Raw genomic sequence first — 11,969 nt, forward strand, 5'->3', positions numbered from 1 at the left:
ATGGCATTGAAGAACGTCGATTTGCCCACATTCGGCAGACCAACAACACCAATCTTCAGATTGTTGCCGGGCCGTCCCAGCCGGGCCTTATCCTCAGTCACTTGCTTCTTGGGAGGCATTTTCTTTTTCAAAGATACCGCAGTCGTGGAAAATGCTAGGCGCGAAGTGTATATAACCAAAGGTGTTTTGGAAAGAGTCAAGAGACGAGTCGCAACGAAGCTGGGCTGGAACAACATAATGTGTTATTTTTTCTTTGGGTTGGAGAGCACAGGCGTGGGTGGCTTCTATGATACGGTCTCAGCAAAGCGAACCTGTGCCTTCCCCCAAAATCCAGGATCAGCGCAAAAAATTTTGCTTCTGACGTAGCTGATTATCGCGGTGATTGGATGCTTCGCATCACGTGAACACACCGTTTGCTGCGTCCGGTGGTCCGGCATACTAGAAACTTCCTGCTTGCGCCGGCGACTTTTCTGGGCTGCAACCACAATGGATGACTGGCCCGACATACCAGACATGCTTATCGATGTCGCAATGTATATGATGCGGTTTTAAAGCACAGATTCATAGCGGTTTGTTTGTGATCTCCATTTATACCTTAGAAGAGTGCTACAGCAACAGCAATAGCGACTGCAGTGCCGAATGAGCCAGTCAAGACATTGGTGGCGCCACTGGTACTTTTTGAAGCCACTGAGGCGGATGACTTGGCAGTACCTGAAGCTGACGAGCCTGATGATGGAGATTTACCTGTTGGCGAGGCACTTGTTGGCGAGGCACTTGTTGGCGAGGCACTTGTTGGCGAGGCACTTGTTGGCGAGGCACTTGTTGGTGAGGCAGAGACAGATAGAGTCAGCCTGGATGAGGCAATTGTCATGGATTTGCTGGCACCAGACGTTGGCGATGCAGCTGATGGAGATAAGGTTGCAGATGAAGTTTCACTTCCACCTGTAGGTATGGGCTTGCCGCTAGCAGTGAACCCAGTAATGCCAGCACGCGACAAGATGTTGTTCACGATCTCTGGCGGAAATGCAGTTGCGACCTGCTGGACAAGATCACTGTCGAAGGCTTGGGTGATCTTGGTACCACCGATGACTGAAGTGGCAACCGCATACAGTTTCGGATCTGCTGCCTGAAGCATAGGCAAGCTGTCGTCGATGAGATCCCCCAGATCATTCCAGTGAGCAGATATCTCAGCGAGCGGGTCCACAGTGGCCAAAGCAACAGAAACCAGGGCAGCAACAGCAGCAATCTTCATGGTTGATGGAGTGAAAGGAAACCTAAAGACCTTGGAAGAGATGTGGTTGGCGGAACGCAGTGCTTTATTAGGTGTGAAGGTGTAGCGAATGCCCAGAACAATGCGTAGCTGCGCCCGGTTTATATACTGGCAGAAACATCTTGTCCACGACGGAACGAAATCAATCCACTTCCAATAGCCCCGCTCTGGAAACGACAGAATGTGAATGGTAAAGCTGACCACGGTTATTTTTACATTGTCAATACGCCACCCACTATGCTATTTCTATAACCTGTACATGTAGTTGTTTCCAGAGATATCATTCAATGGCCCGGGGTACTTTTGTAGCTCTACAAAGACGCTGCACTTTTCTTTTGTGATGCTGCTGGACAGATCTGTCGGCTGGGGGTGCATAGCTGTCGATCAAGTTTCCTGATGTCTAAAACAGGTCTCTGGGCTTTCCATTTTCAATATGTATGAATCACATGTGCTCATAAGGGGTTGTGGACAGCAGCATTACATACTCGGCTGACTCGACTCGACACAATTTGGCGCGGCTCGCTCGCGGACAAATGAGATTATCTTCGAAGTGTGTGGAAGATTATCAGGCAAATGTGCCAATCGTTTCTCGGTGTGATGCGCTTACTTTTTCTGCACCACACATTGCACAATTCCACTTGCTGGCACCGTTTCTTTCCCAGTGGCCGGCAGTAGGTGGGATTCTGGGAATAGTCTTGTGGTACTGGATGGGGCTGCCACTGCCCGGGGCTGAATGCGTCCTGGCGCGCCTCGTTCCACGGCAAATAATACACGGGGACAGGCTACCAAAAATAGGCGTCTATAGTGGGAAGAGCAGAGGTGCCCGTGAGCACAAGACCACCACCAGCTGTCATCTATGTACTCAATTGCTCAATGTGCGAACGTGAAACTCGACTGGGATGCGCGAATGACGTACCTCCCTGCTGATGCAATTGAGCTGCGGCTGGATGGAATCCACTTTACGGAATGCAAACCTGCTGCAACTGAGCGTGCGCAGGCACAATGTGTAGTCGGATGTGCTGCTGCTCCCCGAATTCCACCCTGCCCCCAAACTAGCATGTCCGGACGCGTTCCAGGCACAAACAATGAATGCCAGCTAATGCCCTCAATGGAAATAGTCATTCGACATGTATGCGGGAAGCTTGTGTTTTTTGTAAGGTTTATCGGATATCAGGTGGAAACAAACGCAAATTAGGAAATAAGACTCATGCGGGCTTAGAAGAGGGCAGCGGCGGCAACAATGGCGGCACCGAACGAGCCAGCCAGAACCTTGGCAGCGCCGTTGCTCTCGGTCTTCTTGTCAGTAGCCGACGACTTGTCAGCACCCGACGAGGACTTGGGGGCACCCGACGGCTTGGCACCCGAAACAGCAGACTCCTCATCAGCCTTGGAGCTCGGCTCTGAGGCGTGAGAAGCGGACGACTTGGGAGCCGAGGTGGGGGCAGCTGACGGCTTGTCCTCAGCCGACGAGGACGGGGCGGAGGTGGGGCGGCCGACGGCTTGTCCTCAGCCGACGAGGAGTGGGCGGCGGTGGGCTCGGGGCTCGGCTCGGCGGCGGTGGGCTTGGAGTCACCAGTGGGCAGGGGCTTGCCGTCGGCGGTGACGCCGGTGATGCCAGCGCGCTCAAACAGGTTGTTAAGAATGGCGGGGGGGATGCCGGTGGCGACCTGCTGGATGAGATCCGTGTTGAAGGCCTGGGTGATCTTGGTGCCGCCGATGATCGAGGTGGCAACGGCGTACAGCTGGGCGTTACCGGCCTGGAGAAGGGGCAGGTCCCCCTCAATAAGGCTGGTCAGCTGATCCCAGTGCTCAGAGATGATGGCGAACGGGTCGGCGGCGGCGGCGACGGTGGCAAGAGCGGCGATGGCGGCAATCTTCATTTTGAATGTGTTGTGTTTGTTCGTAAAACGAAAGAGAGTATTAGATGTGCGGACGAGATATCCTAACGGTACAAAGGGGAGAGAGGGAAAGAAAAAGATTCTTAAGCAGTGGAACTTGGTGCATCCGGCAGTGGCCTCCTTCCCGGTTCTGTTTTATACTGCTGTCGGCCCGACATGCCAACAAGGGGCGAATCTGCCCTTAGTGTACGAGACTGAGGGATGAGGCGGCTCCAGGCAGCAGCAGTCATTTCTGCCAATAAAGAGGGACGAGGGGGGTGTTGCGAACCTCAATGTCGTCTTCACTTGCACTAGTGGCAAAGGAGAAGAGAAAGGAGGGATTTTCAATATGCCCAATCACATTCGTAGCAAATCTGCAAACATTATCGCAATTTCTGTTGACGCGGCGCTCCCATTGTGCAGCCAGCATTTTCCACTAAAACCGTGGGTGTTTGCGGCCCACAGCCGCCTGTCTGGCAATGGCGTGGAGTGTCAGCAAAAGCATTGGTTTGCGCCCTGTCGCCGCTGTCAAAATGCCGTTTTTCCGTGGGCATATTGGCCAGTTGGCTGTCATATTGAACACAATTGGCCCAGGAGCTGACTAGGACAGGAGCAAAACACACGCCTCTCACTGCCGGCCCTTCTAGGGACACAGGACGGGCAGGGCCAGCAGACGGGGATTGGGCAGAATTTACGGGATCATCTTTAGCCTGAAGCTGGTCGCTTCGCTCAATCCACATTTCCGAGTGGGTTCTCAGTGTATCGCATGCTGCCCGTCGTTGACGCCCAAGGGATGGGACCACTGGCCAGGGCGAATTGCACTGCTAGTCATATGTGGCTGCAGAAGGCGTAGAATGGGTTGTCTCTGAAAAATGGGCTGCTCCACACGCCGCAGCCTTCCAATCTAAACAGACGCTGCTGTCCGACACGGCATAGGTTTTTTATGTTTTTGGTCATCCCCACACAGCCTGTAGCAAACCGCCATTAACCAGCACCTCGCCGCGAAAGAGGATTTGGGTATTCCGCTTGTGCGACGTACAGTGGTAGTGAGCAGCAATTCTGACTGTTTTCTGTGTTGCTAGCAAATGGCCAGTCCGCAAGAATGGTCCCACCAGCTGTATTTTTTCCTGCGCAGACCGCCTGGAGGCGGAAGCCACGCGCCCTTTACAGCCAGCCCGCAGGCAGGCGGGCCCAACCGTTTGCGTCGTGCATGCCGAATGGTCCGCACATTCATTGGAAGGGGGCAGTCGTAGAGGAGCCTTGCTTTTTGCTGGTCAGCAGCCAGCTCAGCTGCAGGATGGAGGGAAATGGACAGAGACAGAGAGCACGGGATTTGCCGCCTTGACGGGTATCTACAAGGATTCTTTCATGTGCCAGTGTCAGGCTGCTTCGCTTATTCCGCTCTGTCCTTCTGGCCGAGCCAGATGGAAACCGGTTGTCATTTCAGAGGAAATGCGTCTCATTATTTTATTGCAGCGAGTGTGTGTCATATGAGCTGCAGTGGGTGTTTGCCAGCGCGTAAAGGGCTCGTGATGGTGCAGACGAGCAAAAGGAGCAACCGCTGCTTCCCAACTGGTTCTCGGACTCTGCGCCCCGCCGAATACTTTGTACAATCACTCAGCGATCTCCCTACACAAGAGCGTCCGTGCATCACCAGCTTCTTTTTTTTGCCCACATCGGCAAATCCATGGTATGTTTCGTTTTTGCCTGTTTTGGCGGAAAATGGGGATTATGCTGTATGGAACCTGGCCCCAAGCAGAATGCAAGTGGTGTACGCACCTGCCATGTATAATCATTTTCCCAGAGCCTGGTGGGGAGCTGGTTTGGGAATCCAAAGTGGTCCACTTGCTCCACGCAGTAACCCCGGGTACGTTGGGAAGAGGCAGACTGGCAGCCAGCCAGACTACCCATGTCAGGATAGCAGCTCAGCACCAGACATTTTTGGGGAGGAGGGCTGAGGGACGAGAGGGAGGCAAGGCTACTGCTGCCCGGCAATCAGGTGATGCGATTGTGTTGGAGCAGGTGACGACGTGTTGGGCATGGTATGCACCCGCTGGAATTGCGAGCACATCATGCCGCTGAGCGTGAATGCAGCAGTCCCGGACCGGCATCGTGGAGGAACAGATCGAGATAGACGCTGCGGTGTGCTCGGAGCACTTGTAGCCTCCGATGTCTTGGCTTTCCACATGTCGCTGGCCACAGTTATGCGCACCGCCATCGATGTGTGTCCTGCAGATATGCAAATGCACGAGGAGAGCCAGATGAGATCCACACGTAGCGATGCCCTCACATGTATCTGCTTGGCGCAATGGCTTGCAGCGCGCAGGAGGCAAAGCGTATGGTGATTCGGTGATTGGAGCGAAAATGTTGCACAGGGAAGGCCAAGGGGGTGGTGGCACCCCACTGGTGACCATCCCCTCACTTTTCTCCATTCGACTAGCTGCAGCGGCTGCCGCTTGCTGCCGCAGCGTGCTGAGGGAATGCGGAAAAGGAAAAGGGGTGGCCAAAAGTAGTGCGGATCCCACTCTTGGTGTATTCTTGGACTTGCACAGCAGATTCGCTTGTCCCGAACGCTTCATGGATGTCCAAGTAACGTGCAATTCACCCTCAGCCTCCACTGAGCCGAGCTAGGCAGCGCAGAGTGGGAATGCAAAAGGGGGCAGTGGGAAACTGCTGTATTACGAGCGATCGTCGAAAGAGTACATTCACCCACGATGTATTTGGGCCTCCCCACCCGGCACGCAAACAAAAACGTAAGTTTGCAGTAGGACGCTGGACCAGGGGGAGGGACTAATGTGGTGCCAGGCGAGCTGCCTGGCTGGCTCATCGCTACATCATGATGGACCGCATCGCAGCGATAAAAACCGATAGTCGGGACCACGCTAGGCGGTCCACTCACCCTGTCTCTCATTGCTCTTGCATAGATTTTTCTCCCCTCTTTTCTGCTGCTCGCACTCGTGTCATTTGCTAGTCTATTGCCGCCCACTGACGTATATTTTCAACCGCGCCCAGCATACTGCGTCGTCACGAGCCAATATCTCTTTTTGTTACAAACGACCCACGCGCTCCTCGCCGCCTACCGAAATAAGACTCGAAACACCACAAGGTACGTGCAAAAGCAGCTTCCGTGGTTGCCCAGAGCGCAGAAAGACCCATTTTTGGTCACTGAATCACGTTCATGGAAGGAATTTCTTACCCGATCCACTTCGACGGCATATTTCACATGCTATATGTGCCTCCGCGTGGGGAGAAGAGGGGAGCTGTGCTTTTCTGTCCTACGGCCGTGTGATCGACTTTGCCACCAAATATGCCGAGACTGCTTGTGCTGCTGTGTATGCCTGGACATGTGCCAAAGTGCGTGCGGGCGGAGAAGGACCTGCCAGTGAAGTCGAGTGTCTAGTGACCGCAAGGTGTGTCTGTGTGTGCGCCCCTAAATCTGGACAAAAATGCGCAAAGGACATGGGTCGGAAAGCGATTGACAGTGCTCGGCACACCAAGCAACGGTCGGTCACTGCCCCCCGACCTCTTACCCCCACCTCCACCGGTTGCCCAAAACTCCTGGGTTCTACTGCCGCCTGCAATCTTTTTGGTCGGTTGGCGGAAAATCGCCTTGCAAAATTTGTTGGAGATGCAGTAGAAGAAAAAACGGCGATTCCTCTGGTGACCAATGCTATGCAGGCTGACTTTCTCCCAACCTTTCCCTTCCCGCCTGCGCAACCTGTATGCCCACCTCCTGTCGCCGTGCTCAGGGGCAAGGGCGTCCGTGGGGCATGATCACATATATAAGAACACAATCCCTGTCGTCCGTCCATCTCCAAAGTGGCTCATTGTCAAAAAAAAATTTCCCTTCACTTTTTTGTTGCAGACTATCCTAAAGGCGGGCTACTCTTCTCCTTTCCTTTCCAGTTTGCTCCGTTATCTCAGATATTTTTGACACCTTTATTGACTTCCTCCCTATTTCGCTCTCCTTAACGTTTACTTAGACGAATTCTTCTGCCATGTCGGACTCTCCGCAGCGCTCCGTTGAGGCCGCTCAGTCGACGGACGAGAAGAACCTGGGCATTGTCGAGTACGACGTGCCGCGCGTCTCCCGTCCCAAGCTCATTCTCTTTGCCATTGGGTAAGTTGCATATAATTTTCGGCTCATATTGCGCTGCGACTAAGCCATTCTGCCTACTGCTTCGTGATTGTGGCGCCTCCAGATTCTGCTGGAGGAGTGCGCACACGACAAGGGGCAGCTGCAGTGAGGGCCTTGCATGTGGCGCTGGGGTGTGTCTATGACAGCTGGTTTCTGGGTTCGGGCAGTAGCTCTACGGCCTGCCCGCCCATCTTGTTTACTGCTGCTCGAGATCGCAGGGCGGCATCTGGGATGTGTCTGCCGCACTCCCCAGGACCGGCAGCACACCGATGCACTGCAAAAAGAACCACTGCTCCTTCCCATTTGCGGACCATCCATCCGTCTGCCTGTTAAAATTGCCACAAGGCGGTTTGGGACCTTCGACTGGGGTCTCATTTCCATATTTGCCTCGCAGCCTTTTGGTTTTCTTTTTGGGTTCTGGCAGAATGTCGCTATGCCTCTTGGTTCCTAGATTGTATCACCTCAGTCCCAACAACTCTGGCAGCGTCCTGTTCGGCATCTGGGGGAGGTGCCACCACAGAAAGAATAAAGCACGGTGGAAACGCCGATGGCGAAGGCCAGGAGGATGATCCCCGCTTTATTTTGGTCATCAACAGATCACCGCACATCTCCCATCAATTGGCCTACTCGCCCCCACATGTGAAGGTGCATATGCTGCAGCGCAAACCTTGTTTACACTTCGATAGAACATTCGCATCATTCCACCTCGCATCTGCCAGCTAATCCGGATAACCATTGTGTAGTGCATTCGTCGCCGTGTTTGCAGCCAGCTACTCGGCCGTGGTGCCGGCGTCGTTCTTTGTGCAGGCCGCCAGGCCGTGGGGTGTGTCCGTCAGCTCCCTGTGGATGATTGCAGCGTACCTCATCGGCTACCTGAGCTTCATTCTGCCAGCGTCCCGGATTTCCGAGTATACCGGCCGCCTGGCGGCATTCTGGTTCGGTCTGATCATGTTCACTGTGTTTGCGGGCGTCGCGGGCCATGCCAGCACCGCGCGCACCTTTGATATTCTGCGCGCATTCCAGGGTGTCGGTGCCGGTTTCATGACGTCTATCAGCCATCTGGTGCTTGCCAGCAACACGTCGGCCAAGAGCCGCTCCATGTTCGTTGGCGGTTTGGTTGCCGCGCAGCTGTTCGGCGCTGGCTCCGCCCACATGATCGGCGGAGCCCTTGCTGCTGAGGGCAAGTTCCGCTGGGGAATCTACCTCGGAGCTCCTCTGATGGCCGCTCCGGCGCTGCTGTGCACGCCGGCGCTGATTGCTGACAAGAAGCCCACGCGCACTGAGACTGTGGCCAACCGCGTTATCCACTACGACTACATTGGCACATTCATCCTCATCGGCACCGTTGTGATGCTGACCCTGGGCACTGTGTTTGGTGGCAACGAGCATCCATGGGGCTCGGCTATGGTCATCTGCCTGCTTGTGTTTGGAGCCGTCGGCATTGCCGTGTTCCTGGTGTACGAGAAGCTTGTGGCCAAGCGCCCGCTGATGGACAACCAGTGGCTGCACGTGCGTAATCTGCAGATCTCGATCATCGGCATTCTGTTCATCTCGATGACTGTGTATGCGCTGGCTGTCTATGTCCCGATCATGTACATGACTGTGCGCCAGCTGCCGACCAACAAGGCTGGCCGCATGTCGGCGCCGTACTGGGGCACTAGCATGGGAACTGCGCTGCTGTCTGGTCTTGTTCTCCGCTACCAGCCCAAGGCCGCGCGCCCGCTGATCTGGGTCGGTCTCACCATCGGCACCATCTTCGCTGGCCTATACTACACCTTCACGGTTCATGAGGACATCACCAAGGAGCGCGCGTTCCTGGCTCTGGCTGGCGCCGGTGTCGGTCTTGCCTTCCCCGCCATCACCTACATTGCCCAGATCTGTGTTGCTGCTGACGAGGCTGGCTTCGCCGCCGTCATGGGCCACTTCCTGTCGATCATCGGCGGTATGCTTGGCCTGATCCTGTACCAGGCTGGGCTGAAGAGCCAGCTGATCAAGAACCTGCAGCCCATCTTCGTGGCCGATCCGCTGCTTTCGACGTTCAATGTGCCCAAGATGGACATTGCTGCGCTGGAGGTGGCTGCGCCCAACATGGTCGCGTTCGTGGCCAAGAAGAAGGCTGACCTCATTGCCGACCACATGATGCACTCGCTGCACATCACCTTCATCCTCTCGGTGCCGTTCCTGGGCGCCGCCCTGCTGATCACGCTGCTATACAAGCACCACCACGCCCAGCACTAATTATAATCTTGTCATTATCGTACATTCTCCTCTTTACTTGTCACAGTTAACTAATCTTCCCGACTTTTTTTCTCCACTCCTCCCCCTCCCGCCCATCCGTTGACATGCAGAGCATTCTCCCACCGCCCATCTTCCCCCTTCGCCCTTATCACGACCCGCTTTCTCTTTTCTGTGTTTAACGAAAATGACATTCGCCCCCACCTTGGCCCCTTCAGGAACACTATCTAGTAATTTAATCTTCAATCTGCGGGTATTTGTCATCTCGGCGAATAGAACGCCGAGCCCTCGGTGCGAATCTCCTCCCTAATAGCCAGCTGCAATCAGGTCCTGAGTCCATTGGCTCCTTGGGATGTGTCTGTTGTGGCAGGGGATCTGCTGGGTGCCGTCATCGATGTCCTGTTTTGAAAGGTTTGCCGTTCTCTGCAAGCTGGCGTGGAGGGAGTTTGTGGCAAGATCCAATCGACGGGTTTTAGGCATGTGCCTGAAACAGCGTATTAAGCTAGCATGCACACTATGAAGCGCTGCTGCAGTTGTTCCTTCGTCTGCGTCAAGCAAGGGCCGGCCGGTCCCCCACTGTTGAGGATTGCAAGTCACAAAAATAAAAGTTTTCATGCTCGGTTGACTTGATTCACGAGACAGGTATAAAAGACCAGGAAGCCCTGCCAGTATCCACCAGAACCCGCTAGCTGCTTTTTTTTTCTACCACCAGGCTCCATTGGTTTTCTCCTTGTTCCTGCATTAACTCAGCCTACATTCCCCATTCATTACAAAGCTCTCTAGCTCTGAGAAATACACTCGCCATGTCGCCGATTCCTTCCATCAAGAGCACATCGTCCTCGATCACCGTCCAGTTCTTCACGCAGTCTGTTGCTGAGCCGCAGATCAGCCGCCGCGTTATTGCCCGGAGCCACCAGCAGGCTGGAATTGGCGGATACAGGAACATCCACAAGCCGTCGCATATTGGCGGGCCCACGAGCCGGCGGTACCAGGACAGCGGGATGGGCAAGACTTGCCACAAGCACTAGCTTCTTTCCAGTGTTCTCTCTGTATCATTAAAAGTTCGAGTTTCCATCGTAGTGATCCAATTATTTTTTTTTTTGCAAGTCACAAAAGCGCCTACGTACTTTTCAGAGTGCTCGTAGTCAGTCAACTGATAGAAAGGTGCTGGTTTCTGCTGGTTGTTTGTTGCATTGGTTGCGGATTTCCATCTTGTAGCCCGAGCAGTTGTCCCCTGGATCGGAGTGCAATGTGGCGGAAGTGATAGCGAGCCAGATGTTGTGTCTGCGGCAAAAGGCCCGCAATAGCCAGGCTCCGGATTACATGGCACGGTATACCGGCGCGAGGTCCACCTCAAACAGCCATCCCCCACACGACCCCTTAGATAGGCAGCGATTACAGAAACACCATTCCGGCGCAGCGGATACAGCCCTTGATCAGGGGGTTTGCCGTTTGATTAGGGAGTGGTCGACTGGCCTCCATCTCCACATCAACCTCGCGTGGACCGTCCCTTCCTCGCCCCAAAATCCACCAGAGGTCTTGCTGCTGCCGTCTTATCGATCGGGAGACCGAATAGGCAACACTCCAGTAACAGCAGTGAACCGGCATGCAGTTGCGCTGTTCCGTGTAATAAACAGGTTGCTATTTCCAGCCACCTGGTGCTACCAAGACAAGGCAGCATTTGCCACAGAGAATGCTTGAGAAACCCACCATGACGAGGGACCGTGTCCCTTTAGAGGCGATAGTGACTGCTTCTGCGATCCATTGGCGGACCTCGCTCTGAAACATGGTCGCAAGATGCAGGAAAGCCGTGTCAAAAGGAGACTGCGTCAAACCTCGAGTCTCCTCAGGAATCCTCCAACAAGGGGACGGCGTCTAGATATAAAAGGGAGCAGGTGTGGGATGCTCTGACCTTCCTGGCCATCCCACTCATTTCTGTCACATCAATACCACTGTTTACAGGTATAAACATAATCCTACTGATAATGTCGACTACGACCGCTCCCATTGTTATTCCTTCGTCCGACTCTGTCCACTCAGTGCCATCTTCTAGTCTTGTGATCCGCTACACCACGCCCCAGCCCATGCCATCCTCCCACCGCCGCAGCAGCAGCAACATCGTCATGCCCACTGTGCGCAGTGCCGGCATCGGCGGCTACAAGAACGTCCAAATTGACTCCATGATTGGTGGACACATCCGCGAACGCCGCGATTCCGGTATGGGCAAGCTCTGCATGCCGCGCCAGTCGCCTAGGTCTGAGCGTCGGTTCTCTTTCAAGCGCGTCATGTCGTTCAGCAAGCTGAGCCGGGCGTCGGCTTCCGAAACCAACTAAAAAAACTTGTAATTCTGTACTAATAAATCGCGCTTTCTATTTCCTTGGTATCCGCCGCTTGCCCTTGCTCTTGGCTGGCGCCTCGGCCACGCCCACCACCGATGCGCCCTGCAGCG

General features: G+C 54.5%; 2 protein-coding genes across 2 annotated transcripts; both read right to left on the minus strand.

The window, feature by feature from the left end:
• Nucleotides 1-2,415: 2,415 nt before the first annotated feature.
• DL89DRAFT_271417 (uncharacterized protein) lies at nt 2,416-3,210 on the minus strand (the record flags this gene model as incomplete). Its single annotated transcript, XM_040888921.1, has 1 exon — nt 2,416-3,210. A coding segment is annotated over exon 1 (665 nt), but the record flags the coding sequence as incomplete, so codon positions are not given.
• Nucleotides 3,211-6,264: 3,054 nt separating this feature from the next.
• On the minus strand, nt 6,265-7,133 carry DL89DRAFT_132497 (uncharacterized protein). The gene has a single exon (XM_040883332.1). It carries the CDS (start codon nt 6,957-6,959, stop codon nt 6,423-6,425), a length of 537 nt encoding a protein of 178 aa, XP_040739479.1. The 5' UTR covers nt 6,960-7,133; the 3' UTR covers nt 6,265-6,422.
• Nucleotides 7,134-11,969: the final 4,836 nt, after the last annotated feature.

This window comes from Linderina pennispora (assembly GCF_002104995.1).
Source record: "Linderina pennispora strain ATCC 12442 chromosome Unknown DL89scaffold_45, whole genome shotgun sequence".
Classification (NCBI taxonomy): domain Eukaryota; kingdom Fungi; phylum Kickxellomycota; class Kickxellomycetes; order Kickxellales; family Kickxellaceae; genus Linderina; species Linderina pennispora.